The sequence below is a fragment of the Hyla sarda genome, chromosome 1 (assembly GCF_029499605.1).
Source record: "Hyla sarda isolate aHylSar1 chromosome 1, aHylSar1.hap1, whole genome shotgun sequence".
In the NCBI taxonomy this organism is placed as follows: Eukaryota; Metazoa; Chordata; class Amphibia; order Anura; family Hylidae; genus Hyla; species Hyla sarda.
Window position 1 is genome coordinate 590,417,304 of NC_079189.1, and position 23,961 is coordinate 590,441,264.

Below are 23,961 nucleotides of genomic sequence, written 5' to 3' on the forward strand. Positions count from 1 at the left end.
TAACATATATATATATATATATATATGTGTGTTTAGCAGTTTTTCCCAACCAGTGTGCCTCCAGCTGTTGCAAAACTACAACTCTCAGCATGCCTGGACAGCCTTTGGCTGTCCGGGCATGCTGGGAGTTGTAGTTTTGCAACCTCTGGAGGCACCCTGATTAGGGAAACTCTGGTGTACAGTAAGTTCTTCCTCCTCCCCACTATGGAGGAATAAACAACACTCGATTTTCTACTCTGGAGTGCTGCAGAACCTCTTTATTTTTTTTTTATTTGCAATTGGCTTATACTATCAGCATATATGTATGCAAGAAATAGGAATCCTCTTCTCCTCCATGTACATGTTTTTGTTGAAGTAAATGTTCCGGACAGCAAGTTTCCAAGCGATGCTGTAAACCGGGGCTGTCACTAGTATTTACTATATATGTGTTCGGAACTATCATCCGTTCTGATGGGCAAATGATTATGCAAGGAAGATCCGCGCAGGTACACGGCCAAGACATCATGGCTGCCGGGCAAAGCCCAGTGCAAGTTCTGGAACAGAAAGTGAGAAAATAAAACTTACATGTTCTGTATAGAAATGTGTCTAAATAAGGGTGCCTCCAGATGTTGCAAAACTACAACTCCCAGCATGCCCGGAGAGCCAAAGGCTGTCCTGGCACGCTGGGAGTTGTAGTTTTGCAGCAGCTGGAGGCACCCTGGTTGGGAAACACTAGTCCTAACAGAGAGAACATTCACGCTTGTACATCATGGTATCTTAGAAGCTCCTCCAACCAACCACAACTTATAGGGGTGTCGTATATTTAGAAAGAAATTAGCTACCTCACAGTTGAATGCAAGTTTACACAGTATCAAGAAAACAGGCGTGCACTGGACTGAGTTTTTTTTTTTTTTGTTACAATTCTGCTTCGGCTTTCAACCACAGCTACTTCCGTCTGTAGATGTTTTGCTCTCTGAAATCGAGAAAACGGTAGAGCTGACACACCCACTGGCTCACTAGCAACTTGACTGTATTGTCCAACCCTTGTTAGTGAGTCGGTTCAAATGACGATAGCTGTAGGCGGACCCCCAAGTCAATGGGACTGTCACAGAGCCTGCGCCAGTGACAAACAACGGACCTGGATGGTCTGTTGTTTGTCATTGGCGCAGGCTCTACGATGGAGCTCCCAAACAGTGTTAGGTGCTGGTGTGAACCCGGCCTAACTAGCTGTTATCTGTCTTATATCTTTCCATTTATACAGAAAAAAGAAGTACAGTAAAATTCTCCAATGGGGGGGACACCTCCCAATAGGGGACATCTCTCAATAGGGGACACCTCTCAATAGCGGACATTTTTTCTTTCTTTCCTGGCATAATACCATAAGACTTAAAGGAGAAGTCCAATGCTTTGAAGTACAGAAAAACTTATCCCCTATCCACAGTACAAAGGATAAGTTTTAGATTGCTGGGGGTCCGACCGCAGTGTATGGAGCCCCGGCTCTCCCCCAGAGCGCCGCGTCACGAACCCCGCCCGAAGCAGGGTCTGCCACGCCCTGCCATACATCTCTATGGGAGCGCTGTCTTCAGCTATACCATACGGGATCATTAAAGGGGTACTCCGGTGGAAAAACTATATATTTTTTCTTTTTTAAATCAACTGGTGCCAGAAAGTTAAACATATTTATAAATTACTTCTATTAAAAAATCTTAATCCTTCCAGTACTTGTTAGCTGCTGAATGCTACAGAGGAAATTCCTTTCTTTTTGGAACACTGATGACATCACAACCACAGAACTCTCTGCTGACATCCACCATGCTGCCCATAGCAGATGTATGCTAAGGGCAGCATGGTGGCTTAGTGGTTAGCACTGCTGCCTTGCAGTGCTGGGGCCTTGGGTTCAAATCCTACTAAGGACAACAATAAATAAAGACTTATTATTATAATATTATAATCAGCAGAGAGCAGTGTGTTCGTGATGTCATCAGAGAGCATTCCAAAAAGAAAATAATTTCCTCTGTAGTATTCAGCAGCTAATAAATGCAGGAAGGATTAAGATTTTTTAATAGAAGTAATTTACAAATATGTTTAACTTTCTGGCATCAGTTGATTTTAAAAAAAAGAAAAAAAAAATTGTTCTTCCACCGGAGTACCCCTTTAACATTATATTTTGATTGTTCGGACATTTATGCCCGCACAGATACCAAATACATTTATTCATTGTTTTTTTTTTCACCCCTTTTTTAGTAAGTAAAATGGGAAAAGGGGGCAATCTACACTTTTATTGGGGAGAGGGCCTTTAAAAAAAAAAAAAAAAAAAAATCTACTTTTTTTTCCCCCCACATTTATTTGACACTTTCTATGTCCATAGGGGGACTATTTATACCAGTCATTAGATTGCTAATACTATTCAGTGCTATGCGGTCATTTAGAAAGATTTGTGAGCCTTTTTTTCTCCCAATAGCGGACATTGCCCCCCACCCGAAAATATGTTTTCCCCCATGTAAATATTCACTGTTCTTTTAGAGGTTGTGGTCCAGGCCGAGCCCAGGAGCATTATTCATGTAAGTGATGTCTGTGTGTGTGAAGGAGCTGACATCTTCTATAAATATCTATATAGATGTGTGAAAATAAACCTCACAGTCCTCCGGCAATGTGACTTCTGGGGATGTAAAAGGACACGTCGCCGGACCTTGTCACCCAGCGTTATCATCAGACGTGTAGCCTGCAGATTTTCCTGGGACCGCTGACGTTGTCGCAGTAATAACTTATTGTTTATTCCTTTGTTTTTAGAATTAAAGAGAAGTTTCCTCAAGCTTTCGATGACATTTGCCTCTACTCCGAGGTTTCCTACTTATTAGCACATTGCACGTTTCGTCTCCCGTCCCGGAGGTTTATTCAGGAGCTCTTTCAGGATGTGCAGTTTCAGATTGTAAGTATGAGATACCGCACTGTGCCTCATTTATCAGGCCATGTATCCCATGTATGACAACTACGTATTGTTATGGACAAAAAATGGAATTTGATCCTGTCAGGCTAATAAAATATACTGTGGCTTTAGGTCTAGAAAAGTGTTTCCTAACCAGGGTGCCTCCAGATGTTGCAAAACTACAACTCCCAGCATGCCTGGACAGCTGAAGAGTCAGATTGTGGGGGGGGGTCCAACCGCCTGGCCCCCCCTGCGATCTCCTGCACAGCTCCCCTGGTGAACGGAGAAGGGGGTCGACACACCTCCTCCATGCATCTCTATGGAATAGCCGGAGATGTACGAGTACAGCGCTTCGGCTCTTCCATAGAGATGCATGGAGGGCGTACACGGACCCCCACTCCACGCTTGAGTAGAGCCGGAGCGCCGTGCCGGAGATCTTGGTGGGTCCCATCTGTCAGATACCCCACCCTTTCCCATTTAATGGGGTACTCTGCCCCTAGACATCTTATCCCCTATCGAAAGGATAGGGGATAAGATGTCAGATCTCGGGGGTCCTGCTGCTGGGGACCCCCGGGATCTCTGCTGCAGCACCCACCTGTTGCGGCTTCCGCTCCCGACCACGGTGACGTGAGATCATGACATCATGACTCCGCCCCCATGTGCCGTCACGCCCCGCCTCTCAATGCAAGTCTATGGGAGGGGGCGTGACTGCCGTCACGCCCCCTCCCATAGACTTGCATTGAGGGGGCGGGGCGTGACGTCACACGGGGGGCGGAGTCGTGACATCACCATCCTCTGTCACCGTGGTTGTGAGGCGTTAGGATGAGAGCCTCCAGTGCTGCCGGAAGCCGCAACAGGTGGGTGCTGCAGCCGAGATCCCGGGGGTCCCCAGCGGCGGGACCCCCGCGATCTGACATCTTATCCCCTATCCTTTCGATAGAGAATAAGATGTCTAGGGGCGGAGTACCCCTTTAGAGCTTCTTAAAGAAGCTAAACGTTGACTCCGAGGGAAAGCTACCTCCTAAAGGGGGCTCCAGAAAGCTACTTTGCATACACGTGCGCGCGACATCTGAAAGTTTTCTGGAGCCCACATCCAGACAAGGCATGACTAGATGCTATGATGTTCTACACTCAGAAGCAGTGCACTCCAAGCTCACAATATCCTTGTGAGCTCCACATCTTCTCAACGCCTTAAGTCCCTCAAATTTTAGTAGTTTTATAAATGAACATGTTTACAGAGATCCCCATCCCCCTCTTTAATATAAACATGTTTTTTTGTGATTATCCTTTTATCCTCTGCTATATTGACCTTTACTTATTCCTGGACTTACCTATTGGTCTCATTATTTTTTCTTTTCTTTTTGTCTCTTGACAGATGCATGAAGAAGCAGAGGGTCTCCTAGCTGTTCCACCAAAGCAACCAGTACTTTGCACCGATGCAGAATCCTGACTATAAATTTGTATTATATATATATATAATGTATTATTATTATTATTAATATTATGGACTAAGTTCTGGACATTGCCCGGCTGACCATTGCAGGAGCACCTTCTCTCGTTTAATGCTGACCATCCAGTGCACAGTGAATGAAGAACCCTCTTTTTTTTTTTTCTTCTTCTTCTTTTTTGAGCACCATCTGATTATGTCACCTTACATAAATCCATCCGGATTCTTTCTAAGGAAAAAAAAAAAATGTAAAAAGTTACTCTGTATGCAACAGCCAAGCACTGAGACCCCGTCACAGATTGTACATAGCCAGACTTCTCCTCTGATCAGCGTTACGATGCCTTGTTCATGGACCTTTGTTACATATTTCCCCGCATGGCCGACCTTCACCCCCACCTCCAGATTCTGCCAACCTTCTTAAAGACACCTCGGGGAGAAAGACCCTGTTGTATGTTTGCAAAACACTACGTGGTCGGGGATGTATATGGTCTTTTTTTTTTTTTTTTAATAACAACGTATAGACAAAAAGTCATCACCTCAGTAACCCTGAAAGTCATCACTGCATCCGGAAGTGTAGGTTCACTTCATGACCTATGATACATAGCGGTGAAATGTAAACCTTTTCTACTATACATTACCGCCTGGGTTCAAGGGGGGGTGGCGACTATGCCCTTACTGTGTGGGACTGATTCTACACCCTATTGGATTTTCCCAAAATTAAAGGGGTACTTCTCTGTAAAACATTTTTTTTTTAATCAACTGGTGCCAGAAAGATAAACAGCTTTGTAAATTGCTTTGATTAAAAAATCTTAATTCTTCCAGTAGTCATCAGCTGCTGTATGCTCCACAGGAAGTTCTTTTCTTTTTATCATTTATTTTCTGTCTGACCACAGTGCTCTCTGCTGTCACCTCTGTCTATCTCAGGAACTGTCCAGAGCAAGAGCAAAGCTCTATAGCAAAGCTGTCCGGCTCTGGACAGTTCCTGACATGGATAGAGGTGTCAGCAGAGAGCACTGTGGTCAGACAGTAAGGAAATTAAAAAAGAAAAAGACTTCCTCTGTAGTATACAGCAGCTGATAAGTACTGGAAGGATTCGGATTTTTAAATAGACGTAATTTACAAATCTGTTTAACCTTCTGACACCAGTTGATTTAAAAAAAAAAAAATGTTTTCCAGCGGAGTACCCCTTTAAGATTTTTAGGCTTCTGTGTTACCGGGAACCTGTTTTTATCTGGATACTTTTAGACTCCTGTGTTACCGGGAACCTGTTTTCATCTGGATACTTTTAGGCTCCTGTGTTACCGGGAACCTGTTTTATCTGGATACTTTTAGGCTCCTGTGTTACCAGGAACCTGTTTTATCTGGATACTTTTAGGCTCCTGTGTTACTGGGAACCTATTTTATCTGGATACTTTTAGGCTCCTGTGTTACAGAGAACCTGTTTTATCTGGATACTTTTAGGCTCCTGTGTTACCGGGAACCTGTTTTATCTGGATACTTTTAGGCTCCTGTGTTACCGGGAACCTGTTTTATCTGGATACTTTTAGGCTCCTGTGTTAGGCTGGGTTCACACTACGTTTTCTCCCATACGGGAGCGCATACGGCAGGGGGGAGCTAAAACCTCGCGCTCCCGTATGTCACCGTATGCGCTCCCGTATGTCATTCATTTCAATGAGCCGGCCGGAGTGAAACGTTCGGTCCGGTCGGCTCATTTTTGCGCCATATGCGCTTTTACAACCGGACCTAAAACTGTGGTCAACCACGGTTTTAGGTCCGGTTGTAAAAGCGCATACGGCGCAAAAATGAGCCGACCGGACCGAACGTTTCACTCTGGTCGGCTCATTGAAATGAATGACATACGGGAGCGCATACGGTGACATACGGGAGCGCGAGGTTTTAGCTCCCCCCTGCCGTATGCGCTCCCGTATGGGAGAAAACGTAGTGTGAACCCAGCCTTACCAGGAACCTGTTTTTATCTGGATACTTTTAGGCTCCTGTGTTACCGGGAACCTGTTTTATCTGGATACTTTTAGGCTCCTGTGTTACCGGGGACCTGTTTTATCTGGATACTTTTAGGCTCCTGTGTTACCCGGAACCTGTTTTATCTGGATACTTTTAGGCTCCTGTGTTACCGGGAACCTGTTTTTATCTGGATACTTTTAGGCTCCTGTGTTACTGGGAACATGTTGTATCCAGATACTTTTAGACTCCTTTGTTACCGTGAACATGTTTTATCGGATACTTTTAGGCTCCTGTGTTACCGGGAACCTGTTTTATCTGGATACTTTTAGGCTCCTGTGTTACCGGGAACCTGTTTTTATCTGGATACTTTTAGGCTCCTGTGTTACTGGGAACATGTTGTATCCAGATACTTTTAGACTCCTTTGTTACCGTGAACATGTTTTATCGGATACTTTTAGGCTCCTGTGTTACCGGAAACCTGTTTTATGGGATACCGGATTGAAGGAATTTCACTGCACGTCGACCTCGTCGACGTGCAGTGAAATTCCTTCAATCCGGTATCCCATAAAAACATGTTCTCGGTAACACATTAGCCTAAAAATACACGGAGGTAAAAGCAGTATTACGTTTCGAGCTTTATTCCTGAAGGTTCTCGACCCTTTTTGAGTGAATTTTTCTTATATACTTTTCTAAGAGGGTCCAATAATCTTGAATTCCGGATTTAGGGATGTTTACCCTATACTAACATTGTGCCGCTATTCGGTTACTATCCTTTATAGACAAATTCTGCCGCCCCAATACATTTCACTGCAACGTTGTAGGTCACGGAAAGCAAAAGGCAAGAAATCGTTCATTTTGCACATTCCGCGAGAAGACAAAGAAAAAGACAATCTCTAGCAAAAAAATTTTTCCTTTTTCCTTTTTTTTTTTCTTTTTTCCCCCCTTCTCTTTTTTAATTTATCACTTTAGGATTATAAGACTTGCTAGAGGAATACTGGACGAGCCAAAAAATATTTCTAGCACCAAACCCCTGTTGTGTTATGTGTATTTTATTTTATTTTTATAATTTTTTTTTTTTCTTTGTTTCATCCCAGTGTTCCTCAGAAATAGATTTGCACAATTGGTCGGAATAAGAAGGCTGAAGGCTTTGAAATGTGCACCTTTTTTTTTTTTTTTGTTTAGTCTTTTTTTTTCCTTCCGCTTGTTTTATACATATCTGTCTGAAATCGGATGGAAATGTGGGGAGAAAAAAAAAAAAAAAGTTGAAAACTTTTTGCTGCCAGATTTCTTTTAACCATTTGCAGCGCAAAGTGTTGAGCGTTGTCTGGCAAGCTAAAGGGTGAAGATATGCAAATATGTATATAAATCGCATGGATACCTTCACTACATTTTGCGTGTACGTAACTCACATTTTATCATGTCGAATGGCTTTGAGTGTATGTATATATCATCCAGCTGGACTGTTAGAATCTGTGCAAATGATGAACTTAAGTGTGAAATGAACAGTGTAAATCTTCATCACAGAATATGTCCTATTTGCTTACCCGGAAATCAGAGGTTGGCATTCACGGTGATACTGAAACTTTGTTTCCATGTGCGAAACAATGTATAAAAAAAAAAAAAAACAATTGCAATTAAAATTGTACAATAATTGAGTTATGTTGTTTTTTTGTCTTGTACAGGTTTTTTTTTTTTTATTATTATTTCAATGGATAATAAAGATTGACCTATGTCGCGGTAAGAACCCAATTATGAATTATGGTTATAAAAAAATATAAATTATTAAAAATGATGAAAATGATCAAAAATGTTTACATTTATGACCTGATGAATTGTAGACCAACCTAATCGATACAATTCACATCTGAGCCTATTTCCTCAGATATCAAGTTATCTTTGACGAGATGACGTTAAATGGGCACTGTCAGATACAAAAACTTTTGATATGTTGTAAAGCATGTATAACCAATAGGTTTAGCAATTGCTTTCATTAGAAAATTTTCAGCATTTCATGCTAAAAAAGCCGGTCAGACAACTGCCCTCCCTGCCTGCTTGGGCTCATACTAGTCCTGCTGTGTCCATGAGTCATCACCTATGTCATGGACACACTTCCTTGATTGACAGCTGTGAGTGCAGGGCTCACACCTGGAGGAGAAATCCTCCCACTGTCATCTTGTGTCCCGCTACTGTCAGTGAGGACAAGCTGGGAGTTGTAGTTTTGCTAATGCTAGGGGAGATGTGAGCAGACAGCATACTGAGGGAGGGGGCGGAGACCTGCACAGTGAGGCCACGCCCCCTCCCTTTGAGAGGAATTCAGACTAGTGAGCTAAATTAAAAGTGTAATAAAAAAATAAAGGTGCTAGACACATAAAAATTAGATGTACATGGTCAGGATTAGGTACTGAGTGATATATTAAAAAAATATTTTTTTGTTGTATCTGACGGGTACGCTTTAACGCTGAGGATGTAGTTTTGCAATATACAATAATACACAAGTATTATGAAAATATGCAGATTTATTGGCTATAAGGTTATAAACATAAATGAGTAATAATACAATGATATACATGCAAATAAATATCAATTAGATATGACTATATCAAGGTTAGTATAAAGCTTATTAGTTGGCTACTTATAATAGAACAATTGTGAGTAGTCTACTAGGTTAGAGGATATCATTAGAGATGAGCGAACTTACAGTAAATTCGATTTGTCACGAACTTCTCGGCTCGGCAGTTGATGACTTTTCCTGCATAAATTAGTTCAGCTTTCAGGTGCTCCGGTGGGCTGGAAAAGGTGGATACAGTCCTAGGAAAGAGACTCCTAGGACTGTATCCACCTTTTCCAGCCCACCGGAGCACCTGAAAGCTGAACTAATTTATACAGGATAAGTCAACTGCAGAGCCGAGAAGTTTGTGACGAATCGAATTTACTGTAAGTTCGCTCATCTCTAGATATCATATACGGACAGTAGGAATATACTCTGCAAGAGGAAACCTCATGATATCAAGATGGGCAAAATCTAATCATAGACATATCAATATGGAATGCTAAATACACTCCGCCCCTTTCTAACCCACTACTCCAAGAATGGGCACACTTCATCTAAGGATATAACACGGAAGAAATTTGGTATCCTTCCATCCCAATCTGGACTATTTTCACACATGGCTTTGGGACTATTATTGGGACTATTTCATGACAAGGACTATTAAAGTGGTATTCCGGCCAAAGACATCTTCTCCCCTATACAAAGGATAGGGGATAAGATTTCTGATTGCTGGGACCCCCCCACGATCTCTTTGCAGCTCCCTGCATTCTGTGCGGGGCTGTGTCTCCATTCTCGGAAAGCTCTGTCTTTCTGGGACTGGAGATGCAGCCCTGCATAGAATGCAAGTGCTGCACGGAGATCGCGAGGGTCCCAGCAGCGGGCCCCCCACGATCAGACATCTTATCCCCTATCCTTTGTATACGGGATAAGATGTCTTTGGCCGGAATACCCCTTTAAGACAGATAAATAGCAGTGATATTTGATCTTTTCTAGACTATATTTTTTATAGAAAAAGACTTAAAATCAAGTTTCCTGTGTAGGAAATTTACATATAACACTTAGCTTGCTGAAATGGGAGTTCTATATCTAAAGCAATCGTTCAATGCTTTTTATAGATCTGAAGAATAGACACTTCTGCTGTTAGAATCCAGAACATCCTAAGACTACAATGTCAATATGGAGATAATTACATTTATTTTTTTAATTTATTCGCCAATCTAAATGGTATAATTCCATCCACGTTTTCCAAATTAGTCTTAATTAAATGGAAAACCATTTTTCTCGGTCGCTCTTCGTTGGGGGACACCTATACTGATGGGTATAGGCTCTTGCCACTAGAAGGCGCTGACACTAGAGAAAAAAAGTCAGCTCCGGCAGGATATACCCGCCCACTGGAAGTGAGGTAATCCGTTTTAGCTAGTAAGGGCTGTTTAGTTAAGTTTTTATCTCCCTTTTGTTTCCCTTTTTCAGGTGGGGGTTCAGGAGCATGGCACTACCTGTTACCCCATATGTGACAAAGAGGCACGGAACATAAGAGTATGGGCCGTCAACCCCTTATCGCCAAAGGCCAGCTCCTGGAGGTTGTACCCTGGGTCTGGGTCCCCCACTGCCCCTGCTCGCCTCGCTTTATTAGCCTGGCATGACACAGTGTGACCTAATGCTGGCTGAGCAGTAGTAGCCCTGCTTCTGGAGCTGTTTATGGCGACTAGGTGGGGGCCGGGCAGTGAGGGGTTAACACTACTATTTTATTCATGCAGCTCCTGCTGCATCTCAGTCTTCAGCATCTATGGTGGGGGGGGGGGGGAGTGAGGAGGGAGCTACTCCTACGTTCCTCCCGACTCTTGTCAAGTTTCTATTTTCTGGCGGTCCCCTTTTTGCCAGGAGCCGCCAGCACTTCTCTTGCTGCGGCCACGCGCTCTTAACCAGCGACAGAGCCACCCGCATGCCAACTGGTCTGCTGCATACCCGCCTGCTCTCCCCTAGCTCCTAGCATGTGCCAGGAGCCGCCACCGCCTCACCTCTCACTGGGTCTGCTCTGTGGACCCGACGGGTGTGCGCTCCTGGGGTGTTTAGCCGGCAGGAGTCCTGGGGGCAATGGCGGCACGTAGCTCCACCCTTCTTCTCCCCCTTAGTCGGCGCATGAATCGGGAGGTCAGGCTGCGCCTCCTCTCCAGGTTTGTTTACTGCAAAGGTCCTTCCCTTTACCTTTAATGCTCCCCCACTGCGAAGGTCGGCGGCGCTATGTTGATTGAGCGGTTCCGTCAGCAGCAGCCCGACGGGAGCTCCTCCAGCCGACCCGCTCTTGTCCCCTGGTTCAGTGCAGAGTGGCGGCTTAATAGGCACTTCTATAGCACGCTGTTTCGCCCTGCCGCCATTCCTGGGACTGCCTGCATATGTTCTGCTTCTGCTGTGGACGTCCTAGCCCTTCATGCAGAGGGGTTCCTACGGACAGAAGTTTCGCGGGGGCGACCTGCTCTCCACGCTTCCTTCCTGCCATATTTAGTTCACTTAAATAAAAAAATAAAAGTTCCTCTCCACTGCGGGTCATTCAGGCACCCTCCTGTGGTCACTCTTTGAATTGTGCCCTTAATTTCTATGGGTCCCTCTTGTGATATCCAATAGCTACTACAGGCCTGTAATATCTAATATCTGTCCTTATCAGTTTAATATCTGCTGGGCTTCCTTCTAAAGACCGTATATTGGGGCCTCTTTTTTGGCTTCCGTCACCTCGTACGGGACCTGATGTGGCCCCCCTGCCATGGATGGCACTGGCCGAATGCCCTCCCAGGGGCATTGGCATTCCTGGCGGACGCTAAGGTTACTTTCGCAGTTCCCCCTCTGTCATGTCCACTGGTCACCCATCAAGGGGTGTTCTTGGTGTGTGCATACAATCTATTCCTCCTTCACAGGCTGCCACATCTGCGGGTAGCACTCCAGATCCCCGCATCTAGTGCGATGTCTCCGTGGAAGTGTCCCCGTGTGGGCAGGGATTGGAACTGATATCAATATGCCAGACAATAGTCTCGCCTGTCACTCATCTTGCAGCTACCGCATCCGCGGCGGGATTCCGGTACTCCACTGCTAGTGCGAGGTATCCACAGGAGTGACCCGTTGTCTACTAGGGACCCATACCAGTAAGCCAGACAGTGGTCTGCGTGGTTTGCATTCGCCGCCTGTCATTCATCACACAGCTGATGTGTCTTCGGATGGAGTTCCGGTACCCCACTACTAGTGTGAGGTGTCCGATGGAGTGCCCTGTTGTATACTGTGGACCCATACCAGTAAGCCAGACAGTGGTCTGCGTGGTTTACTCTGCCGCCTGTCACTCATCACATAGCTGATGTATCTGGGGCTGGAGTTCCAGTACCCCACTGATGTGCGAGGTATACGAAGGAGTGACCCAGCGTGTCCTTTGGACCCTATATGGGGTGATGGGGATACCATTCACGGCTCCTCAGCCTCCCCCATTCTCAGGGCTGTGGGGATACTAACTGGGGCTCCTAGGCCTCCCCTCCCTCCCACATGCAACAGAGGGGCACAGTGATCGCCTATCTGGCTGTTGCCCCCTTTTCTCCAGCGCCTGGAAAGGTACTTGTTCAGGCAGCCTGTTGTCTGCACGGTTCTGCCGCTGTCTGTCTCCCATCTCAGGGCTGCCGCAGGCATGGCCAGCTTCCCGTACCTCACTGCTGGTGTGAGGAATATGGATGGGGATCCCTGCAGTTACACGGGACTGATGCCAGTAAGTCAGACTTTTGTCTACTGGGTCTCCTGCTCCGCCAGATCGCGTGTTCGCTCAGCCGCACTCTGGTTCCCCACTTTTCGTGGGAGGGTTTGAAGGAGTGATCCTGTGCGTTCAGTAATCCTTGTTGTCTGCATGATTGCTGCTACGTCAGGTCAACTACCATACATTTTCTTCTCCGAGAACGGAAGTTCAGGTAATCCACTGCCTAGGTGCAGTTCCGAGCGAGTCACCCCATGTTGCTCCATGGGCCTTATACAATGCACCACTTACTGGTTCGCAGGGTTCCCGGATTTACAAGGGCCCTCTCTACAGGCCTGCTGCTCTCACGGCTGAGGGCTGGTGGCCGCTTTCAATGTGTGGCTCTGAATGCGGAACCTGGTGTGGCCATGGTCCATATGCCATATAGCCAGACTGTGTCTACATGGTTTCTAATCCACCAGGTCACCTCCCCCTTTCCTGCCCCTCCTGAGACTGCAGCCTGGTGACTCTTTTCATGTGAAGTTCAATCAGACTGTGTTTGCTTGTTTCCTGTCCCACATACCTTCTTCATCTCTTGCATCTGCGACAGCAGTCCTGGTGTGTGGCACCATTAGGAGATGGTATGTGGACGTTTCCTACAGGTTCCAAGGCCTTTCACAGTAACAGCAGCACTCTCTGTTCCCCTTTCTAAGAGTTCCACGTTTGCTGCTAGGGGTATGGTTGTGACACACCGTCGGGTGCTGAGCCTGTCTTCCATGCTGCCGGACTTTTGGATGTATGCGGTTTCTTTCGTGTTTACAGTCTTGGTACCCCATTACTCGTAAGGTCTCCATATCTGTGTCCCTATGTATGTTTTGGTCCCTCTGCACATCTAGTGTCCACCTTCCTTCTGTCGGTGGGTAGTGCCACAGGCTTTCCTGTAGTTTTGTTTCCACAGGTCCGCGGTGGTTGAGCACCTCTGTTCTGGCATGAGGCCTGGTGGAACGTCATCAGTTCATTGCTCCCCCTATGCCTCCAGGTATCTTCCTGGATTCCTGTACATGGTGGCTCAGGCTACTTCTCTGTTGCCTTATACACGACCAGACTGGCTCCGTTGGCACCCATCGGGCCCAGGGTCTCACCCCGATGGGATGTTCCTCTAAACGCTGTTGGTTGCTGTGTGTGTGCTTCTTCCTTGCATTTGTAGTCACGTCTTTGCATCTTGCCCAGCTCCAGTGTCCAGGATTCCGATCCCTCTGGGGACACAACTTGGCTCTTCAGTATGTTCTCACAGAGTTCCTGGGGGCTGTGTCCACCCAGTACTTTGTCCCATTGCCGTAGGGTGGCATTCCCCTGCTCCTACAGTGCCTGACGCACTTTGAAAATTCCCCTTCCACGGATGTATGGAAATCGGGGTTTGGCATGGTCAGTGCCTAAGTTTAATCCCGACCACCCCTTGTTCCCCTCCACTAGGGGGACTATTTTGCTGGATGATTTCTACTACCGAGATGGAGCTATCTCTCTCTTCCCACTATATAGATTGGGTATCTGGCTGGGCCCTTAATTTTTGCTGAAAGCATTCGGAAGAGCTTTGCACTGTCTCGGCCTGGGTGCTTACTGCCCACTATTGCAACCTGGCTCTCTTCCTGTTTCTTGGTTATCTACTGCTGTTCATGCAGCCATGGCGCTCTCTGTAGGGTGTGCCACCATCTGTCATTTGGGTCCTGCCATTGCTCTCCTCCCCCCCCCCCCCCCCCCCCTCGGCACACTCTTCTTTCCCCTTGTCTGTGTCAGTTGCAGTACACTGACACCACGATCTTCTGGAGTAATATTCCTGTGTTCAGAGCCTGGGTGTCCCAGTTGGGTTCCCTTTTGTTTCCATCTCCGTTCCTGTCCTGTTGGGTTGTTTTTTCAGTGTGCTCTTGTCTGCTCGAACCGCTGGGGCCCTGGACCGGTTTGTCTCCTTGTCTTGGACACTATCCTGGGACGCCGAGGCCTGCCTACTTTCCTAGGTCGGCCCTCCTGAGTCTTGGGCCTTAGTGATGGTTGAGGTTTCGGGCATGTTTAGCAATCCTGCCCAGACTTCTTTGCGTTCCCATTTGTGGGGAAGTCTCTCTGTGCCGCATTTCTTCTTGTCTCGACACGGAAGTTCGTCACCCGGAGCATTTCGTGGACGTTGGGTTACCCTTCAGGTGTAAGCCTTCCTGAGGTTTTGCCTAGGGTGGCAAAAATCCTTGCACCAGCCCTGTTTGAGGTAGGGCCATCTTGTGGTCAAATCTGGGTATTGCATGCTGGTGCATATTATTGTTTTTTCTTTTTATTAGTTTAATGGTATTGATATTTTTATTGTATAATAAATAAATCCTTTATATATTTTGCCTAAACATTTATTTTATTTTATTTTTATTTTTAGGTGTTGTATATGTCCACCTCATAGGATCAATCCGATTTATAGTTTTTCTTTGATCCTTCTTTTTCTGTGCTTGCTATATACCTTGACAGTAATCCTGTACTGCATGTTCAAGGTATAAATCCAAATTAAAATGTTTTATGAACTTATTATAGATTTCATTTACCTTGTACAGAGAAATTATTTTATTGTACATTAAAAAACAAATTGCATTGTGGTACAAAGCTAAATTGTGATACAAAACTACGGTATATATATATATATATATATATATATATATATATACAATTATGTTCAGCACATATACAATATTTAAAAAAATATTTCTTTACATATTTACTAGAGAACATGATGTCTTAGTCTTAGACACAGACTGGTAATGAGAATATCCAGACCTGACTGGTTCATGTAAATTGATACACTGACGACCCCAAGGAATATAGGCTTAGAATGATTATGTAGAGATGGTCTACTGTTAGGGTGCGTTTACACTGAGCAATGCATGCTGAATCTTTGCTCGCAGAATTCAGCGAGCGGAGATTCAGCCTGGCAGCCGTTGGCGGTGCTAGGACCGCGCAGCACTGCGCCGTCACCATTGACGCAGAATTCCGCTCAAAGAATGAACAATTTCAGCGGCGGAATTGTCGCAAATCACTGTGTGTAGAGCAGGGGTCTCAAACTCCCGGCCCACGGGCCATTTGCACCCACGGAACGAAAGTTTGTGGCCTGCACCAGGTATGTGTAATTTGTATTGCCCGACGCCTGGGACATGCAGTTCCGGGTGCCAGGCAGGTAACTTCTTCAGGCATTTAGCCCTGCTTCGGGCAAGCAGCGCTAAATGCTGGAAGGCTTCACTTACCCCGCCCTCCTCCTCCCGGTCTCCGGCCCGAGTCTGATGAGGGATGTCGTGCATGTGACGTCCCTCCGCAGACCCGCACAGGAAAACGTCAGTGACGTCACTCGTCAGGCTGCGGCCGGAGAGGAGAAGCGCAGGACAGTTAAGTGTGTCTGTTTGTGTGCATGTGTGGATGTCCGTCTGTGTGTGTGTGTCGGGGGGGGGGGAAACCTGCTTCTACCTAATGTGGGGAGCCTGCTACTACCTAATGTGGGGAGCCTGCTACTACCTAATGCGGGGAACCTGCTACTACCTACCTAATGTGGGGAACCCCCAGAAGTAGCACCCCCATCATCCATCAGCTCATGCTATTACCACACAGGGGTAGGGGGAATGGGTGGGAGTTGCTGGTGGATGACGAGGGGAGCATTATATGTAAGGGGCGCATGATGGGGGCATTATATGTAAGGGACGCATGATGGGGGCATTATATGTGAGGGACGCATGCGGCCCAGCCTCACCCAGCTGCTACTTCCAGTGGCCCCCAGATAATTTGAGTTTGAGACCCCTGGTGTAGAGGCAGATTGCTGCTACAAGCAGACAAAACAGGAAGCACACTCTAGTCGGTCAGTAGCGCATCCGCAGCATTAAATACGCTGCTGATGCTCTATGTGTGACCCTACCCTTAACCCCTTAAGGACCAAGCTCATTTTGGCCTTAAGGATCAGGCCAATTTTATTTTTGCGTTTTCGTTTTTTCCGCCTCGCCTTCTAAAAATCGCAACTCTTTTATATTTTCATCCACAGACAATTATGAAGGCTTATTTTTTGCACAACCAGTTGTCCTTTATAATGACATAACTCATTTTACCATAAAATGTATGGCGCAACCCAAAAAAAATACTATTTGTGTGACGAAATTGAAAAGAAAAACGCAATTTTAAACATTTTGGAAGGTTTTGTTTTCACGTTGTACAATTTACATGAAAAAATGAAGTTTTCTTTATTCTGTGGGTTAGTATGATTAAAATGATACCCATGATTGCATACTTTTCTATTATTGTATTATTTAACCAAATAAGTACGTTTAAAATCCCTCTATTTTGACGACTTTTAACTTTTTCATTTTCCCGTATAAGTGGCGGTATGAGGGCTCATTTTTTGCACCATGATCTGTTTTTTGATACCACATTTGCTTATATAAAACTTATAACACATTTTTATAACTTATTTTTGGAATAAAATGTGGCAGGAAAGCATCAATTTTGGATTTTTTTTTTTAAGTTTACGTCGTTCACCATACGGGATAATTAACATTATATTTTGATAGTTCGGACATTTACGCACGCGGCGATACCAAATATGTTTATTAATTCTTTTTTACGCTTTTTGGGGGTAAAATGGGAAAAAGGGACATTTTAAATTTTTATTGGGGGGAGGGGATTTAAAAAAAATGTTCTTTACATTTTTTTTACTAATCTATTTACACTTTTTATGTCCCCATAGAGACTATGTATTGCAATCACTTGATTGCAGATACTGAACAGTGCTATGCATAGGACATAGCACTGATCAGTATTATCGGTGATCTTCTGCTCTGGTCTGCTCAATCTCAAACCAGAGCCATTATGGATGACCGGATCCCCAGCGCTGTGGGCAATCCAATCATTCATTAGTGCTGTACTGCGGCAGATGGCGTGATCTGTATTGATCACGACATCTGAGGGGTTAATGGCGGACATTGGCGCGATCGCTGATGTCTGCCATTACCTGCGGGTCCCTGGCTCCTGATAGCAGCAGGGACCTGCCGTGAATTATATAAAAATAAACATATGTGGTATTGCCGCGTGCGGAAATGTCCGAACTATAAAAATATATAGTTAATTAAATCACACGGTCAATGGCGTACACGCAAAAAAATTCAAAAGTCCAAAATAGCGTATTTTTGGTCACTTTTTATATAATGAAAAAATGAATAAGAAGCTATCAAAAAGTCTGATCAATACAAAAATGAGCCCTATACCGGCCCGTACACAGAAAAATAAAGTTATAGGTGTCAAAAGATGACAATTTTAAACGTATACATTTTTCTGCATGTAGTTATGATTTTTTCCAGAAGTACGACAAAATCAAACCTACATAAGTAGGGTATCATTTTAATAGTATGGACCTACAGAATTAAGAAACAGTATAATTTTTACCAGAAAATGCACTGCGTAGTAACGGAAGCCCCGGGTTTTCTCACTTGCTGTGTCAGTTTTCCAGACAGCTCCCACCTGTCTGTGGCCGCAGGAGGTGGTCGGAAACAGCCAAAGTGAAAATGTTACACAATTTGCGTAACTCTTATTGAAGCTACACCGTTTGCGTAACTCCGGGAGGCTTCTTTCCCTAATGAGCCAAGTCCCTGTTGGAAGTCAGAAGTTGTGCCAAAATTTCGCAGAGACATGCGCCACAAGAAGGAAAACACGCAGTAACGTTTTAAAGCCACAAACACAAAAGACAGACATTTTTTAATACATTTCCCCCATTTCTGCTGTGTGCAGCGAGCTTCTACGAGTATTGTTTGATTTAGCCCAATGACAATGTGAAGTAATACAGGTCAGCACTGGGACCTTCTCTACCTCCGTCCCAGCAAATTTTTGTAACTCCGCTCATCATAGGTTTTTAAAAATACCTAAGTGATCTCCAAGCGGTCTGAATTTATTACTCGGTGGACATGTGAGTCATAAGCAAAGTATTTTTGACAACACAGATCCCATTACTCCTAGAGTGAAATACGACATACCATAGTATGAATGTTATAGCAGCTGTCACACTTGGTGGGTTACAATTCTGTAACTGCGACTTCCTGTAAACTACGGGATGACATCACCTATTAGATCTCTTCCAGCTCTATCTGTATACTGCTGCTTTGTAAATGGCAGCGATGGCAAACCTATGGCATGTGGGGGCATCTCTTTTGGCCTGCCCCCTAAGAAAACTCTACTTTAACTGCATCTCTGCCACTTTTAGAGCCATGGCTTTTTACTTGTACTTGGTAGCAGATGTGCCACATGCAGACACGTCTGCTTTAACATATCCCTCACATGGGCTGATGTTGCCAAAGAGGAGCAGAGCAGCAAGGAATGGAGAAAGTACCGGAGGTGGCATCACTGACATCAGGCTATCTGGGTACTGGAGCATCATGTCAGTCCACTCTAAAAGTTTCCTTAGGTGACCTGCTACTTCCACGATCAGTAATGTTATACGACCTTGTGTTCACTGCAATAGTTAAATTTTGCACAATAGGTGCCATCGCTTACCCATTGCAGTGAATGCAAGGTCAAATTACATTACTTATCCTGTACTGATCCTGAGGTACATTGTGTATTATACTCCAGAGTTGTACTCACTATTCTGCTGGTGAGGTCACTGTGTACATACATTACTTATCCTGTACTGATCCTGAGTTATATCCTGTATTATACTCCAGAGCTGTACTCACTATTCTGCTGGTGAGGTCACCGTGTACATACATTACATTACTTATCCTGTACTGATCCTGAGTTATATCCTGTATCATACTCCAGAGCTGCACTCACTATTCTGCTGGTGGGATCACTGTGTTCATACATTACATTACTTATTGCAATTAACCTGAATACTGAGGATTTCTTTTAGAATAACACATCATACATGTCTGATATTAAATGCTTCTGTCTTAGAGGAAAAATGGGGTCTGCTGGGTATGGGGCAGGTTTGAGTTCTGAGCCCTCTCCACCCCTCCCCTTAATGGCCCCAGGACATAATTATATGTTAAATGTTCTCTGGTTGTTATAGGGAACAAGGCAACTTTTTCTCAGGTTTGATACATGAGTCAAAGGCTTCCAATGTTGAGCTCCATGACAACATTTAGCGGAGGTTTGCATTTAATGCCCAATGTGTTTCAGACGTCCATCTTGCAATCCAGATAAAGTTCCCATCAGTCAACAAGTATGAATGCTGTTGAATCCACAGAGGTCGGGCTCATTGGTTCGCTCCCATAATCGGGGCTATTAAAGCAAATGACCGGTTCGTCATTATCGAGTCCTGACTCTGGCTTCACAGATTGCACGACATATGGCGGACACTGTACTTGCGTGATATTTAGCTGGGGTCTGTATCCCGGTATGTTGTCGTTCACGTCTTCTGAGGTGCTGGTGTACGTCTGGTTGAAGAATTCCAGGCAGAGTGGCTGGGAATTGTACAATGGATCCTTCATGGTTGGATACAAAGATTTCTCGGTGTCAAAAGGAACGTAACTCTCACCGAAGTCCTCGTCACGCCCGATTCCTTCTCTTGTCTGGATTTTGGTGTAAGCCTCATGTTGTTGATGTTCGGAGGATATAACAACTTCTTTATTCATTTCGTGTTGCCTTTTTTCCTGGATGCTGACAACGTCCACCAATTGGGGTTCGTGGTTTATGGTTGGTAGGATATTTCCATTCATTGAACCCTGGAAAAAAAAAAAAAGAGAGAAAAGCGTATAATGTAATATAATGTGTAATAATGTATAAGGTATAATAATGTTAGGCTTTCTCCACGTAAGACAGAAACATAGAATGTGTTGGCAGATACTCGTAAGAGCCATTTGGCCAAACTAGTCTACCCAATATCATGAATACTATGAATAGTCTTTTTCCCTATCTCATATGAAGGATAGCCTTATGCATATCCCTGTTTTATATGAAGGATATCCTTCAGTTTTGAAGGGCCTTCATATTAGAAATACCCCACAAATGACCCAATTATAAAAACTGCACCCCTCAAAGTATCCAAAATGACATTCAGTAAGTGTGTTAACCCTTTAGGTGTTTCACAGGAATAGCAGCAAAGTGAAGGAGAAAATTCAAAATCATCATTTTTTACACTCGCATGTTCTTGTAGACTCAGTTTTTGAATTTTTACAAGTGGTAATAGGAGAAAAAGCCCCCCAAAATGTGTAACCCAATTTCTCTCGAGTAAGAAAATATCTCATATGTGTATGTCAAGTGTTCGGCGGGCGCAGTAGAGGGCTCAGAAGGGAAGGAGCGACAATGGGATTTTGGAAAATGAATTTTGCTAAAATGGTTTTTGGGGGGCATGTCACATTTAGAAAGCCCCAATGGTGCCAGAACAGCAGAAAACCCCACATGGCATACCATTTTGGAAACTACACCCCTCAAGGCACGTAACAAGGGGTCCAGTGAGCCTTAATACCCCACAGGTGTTTGACGACTTTTCGTTAAAGTCGGATGTGTAAATGGAAAAAAAAAAAAATTTCACTAAAGTGCAGTTTTCCCCCCAAATTTACCATTTTTACAAAGGGTAATGGGAGAAAATGCACCCCAAAATTTGTAACCCCATCTCTTCTGAGTATGGAAATACCCCATGTTAGGACGTAAAATGCTCTGCGGGCGAACTACAATGCTCAGAAGAGAAGGAGTGCCATTGAGCTTTTGGAAAGAGAATTCATTTGGAATGGTAGTCAAGTGCCATGTGCGTTTACAAAGCCCCCCGTGGTGCCAGAACAGTGGACCCCCCCCCACATGTTACCCCATTTTGGAAACAACACCCCTCACATAATTTAATAAGGGGTGCAGTGAGTATTTACACCCCATTGGCGTTTGACAGATCTTTGGAACAGTGGGCTGTGCAAATGAAAATTTTAATTTTTCATTTTCACGGACCACTGTCCAAAAATCTGTTAGACACCTGTGGGGCGTAAATGGTCACTGCACCCCTTAATACATTACATGAGGGGTGTAGTTTCCAAAATGGGGTCACATGTGGGGGGGGGTCCATTGTTCTGGCACTATGGGGGCTTTGTAAACACACGTGGCCTTCAATTCCAGACAAATTTTCTCTTCAAAATCACAATGGCGCTCTCTTCTGAGCATTGTAGTTTGCCCGCAGAGCACTTTACATCCACATATGGGGTATTTTTCTTACTCTGAAAAAATGGGGTTACAAATTTTGGGGGCCTTTTTTTCCTATTTTCCCTTGTGAACATGAAAAATTTAGGGTAACACCAGCATTTTTGTGAAATTTTTTTTTTCATGTTCCCATCCAATTTTAATGAAAATACGTCAAACACCTGTGGGGTGTTAAGGCTCACTATACCCCTTGTTACGTTCCGTGAGGGGTGTAGTTTCCAATATGGGGTCACATGTGGGTATTTATTTTTTTGCGTTTATGTCAGAACCGCTGTAAAAGCAGCCACCACTGTGCAAATCACCAATTTAGGCCTCAAATGTACATAGTGCACTCTCACTCCTGAGCCTTGTTGTGCGCCCGCAGAGCATTTTACGCCCACACATGGAGTATTTCCGTACTCAGGAGAAATTGCGTTACAAATTTTGGGGGTCTTTTTTTCCTTTTACTGCTTGTGAAAATAAAAAGTATGGGGCAACACCAGCATGTTAGTGTAAAAAAAAAAAAATGTTTACACTAACAGGCTGGTGTAGCCCCCAACTTTTCCTTTTCATAAGGGGTAAAAGGAGAAAAAGCCCCCAAAATTTGTTGTGCAATTTCTCCCGAGTACGGAAATACCCCATATGTGGCTCTAAACTGTTTCCTTGAAATACGACAGGGCTCCAAAATGAGAGAGCGCCATGCGCATTTGAGGACTAAATTAGGGATTGCATAGGCATGCACATAGGGGTATTCTACGCCAGTGATTCCCAAACAGGGTGCCTCCAGACTCCCAGCATGCCTGGACAGTCAGTGGCTGTCCAGAAATGCTGGGAGTTGTTGTTTTGCAACAGATGGAGGCTCCATTTTGGTAACACTGCCGTACAATACGTTTTTCATTTTTATTGGGGGGGGGGGGACAGTGTAAGGAGTGTATATGTAGTGTTTTACTCTTTATTAGGTGTTAGTGTAGCATAGTGTTTTTAGGGTACATTCACACTCGCGTGTTACGGTGAATTTCCCGCTAGGAGTTTGCGCTGTGGCGAAAAATTTGCCGCAGCCCAAACTTGAAGCAGGAAACTTACTGTAAACCTGTCCGGGTGAATGTACCCTTTACGTTCACATGGGGGGACAAACCTCCAGCTGTTTCAGAACTACAACTCCCAGCATGTACTGACAGACCGTGCATGCTGGGAGTTGTACTTTTGCAACAGCTGGAGGCACACTGGTTGGAAAACCTTCAGTTAGGTTCTGTTACCTAACTCAGTATTTTCCAACCAGTGTGCCTCCTGCTGTTGCAAAACTGCAACTCCCAGCATGTACTGATCGCCGAAGGGCATGCTGGGAGATGTAGTTATGCAACAGCTGGAGGTACTTAACTGCAACTCCCAGCATGCTGTTTGAGCATGCTGGGATTTGCAGTTTTGCAACATCTGGAGGGCTACAGTTTATAGACCACTGCACAGTGATCTCCAAACTGCGACCCTCCAGATGTTACAAAACTACAAATCCCAGCATGCCCAGACAGCAAACAGCTATGTGGGCATGCTAGGAGTTGTAGTTTTGCAAGATCTGGAGGGATACAGTTTAGAGACCACTGTATAATGGTCTAAAACTGTAGCCCTCCAGCTGTTGCAAAACTACATATTCCAGCATGCCCAAACAGCTGTCTGGGCATGCTGGGAGTTGTAGTTTTGCAACATCTGGAGGGCTACAGGTTAGAGACCACTGTATAGTGGACTCAGACTGTAGCCCTCCAGATGTTGCTAGGCAACTTACCGTCTTCCGTAGGATCCAGGCAGCCGTCCTCTTCTGCCGCAAGACATCGCCGCCCGCCGATCACCATCGCCCGCAGCCTCCGGATCGGTAAGTGGATCTTCGGCACCGGTTTCTCCGTCCTGCCCTGCCTGTTGTGGGCGGGCAGGACGGGGAAAACGAAAGTTAACCCCCCCACCCCCGATTTGCTATTGGTGGTCGCGTCTAGACGTCCAATAGCAGGGATAGGAGGGGTGGCACCCCTGCCACCTCACTCCTATCTCTTCATGGGGATCGTAGGTGTCTCAGACAACCGCGATCCCCCTTATATTCCAGGTCACCATAGACCTGTATGACCCGGAATCGGCGCAAATTGCAAGTGTGAATTCACTTGCGATTTGCGCCGATGGCCAACATGGGGGGGGGGTCTGATGACCCCCCTGGCCATTTGCGCGAGGTGCCTGCTGATCGATATCAGCAGTCACCC

At 45.0% G+C, this 23,961-nt stretch overlaps 2 protein-coding genes across 9 annotated transcripts in view; one reads left to right on the forward strand and one right to left on the reverse strand.

The window, feature by feature from the left end:
- Positions 1 to 5,147, forward strand: part of RICTOR (RPTOR independent companion of MTOR complex 2) — a 200,969-nt gene extending 195,822 nt beyond the window's left edge. For both annotated transcript variants that reach the window (XM_056546097.1, XM_056546101.1), the window contains 2 exons: positions 2,770 to 2,908; positions 4,281 to 5,147. In XM_056546097.1, the coding sequence (XP_056402072.1) occupies positions 2,770 to 2,908; positions 4,281 to 4,355 (214 nt within the window). In that variant the 3' untranslated portion in view covers positions 4,356 to 5,147. The remainder of the gene's footprint in view (positions 1 to 2,769; positions 2,909 to 4,280) is intronic.
- Positions 5,148 to 15,250: 10,103 nt separating this feature from the next.
- The window catches only part of OSMR (oncostatin M receptor), a 93,427-nt gene continuing 84,716 nt past the window's right edge, over positions 15,251 to 23,961 (reverse strand). For all 7 annotated transcript variants that reach the window (XM_056546118.1, XM_056546162.1, XM_056546127.1 and 4 more), the window contains one exon: positions 15,251 to 20,283. In XM_056546118.1, the coding sequence (XP_056402093.1) occupies positions 19,771 to 20,283 (513 nt within the window). In that variant the 3' untranslated portion in view covers positions 15,251 to 19,770. The remainder of the gene's footprint in view (positions 20,284 to 23,961) is intronic.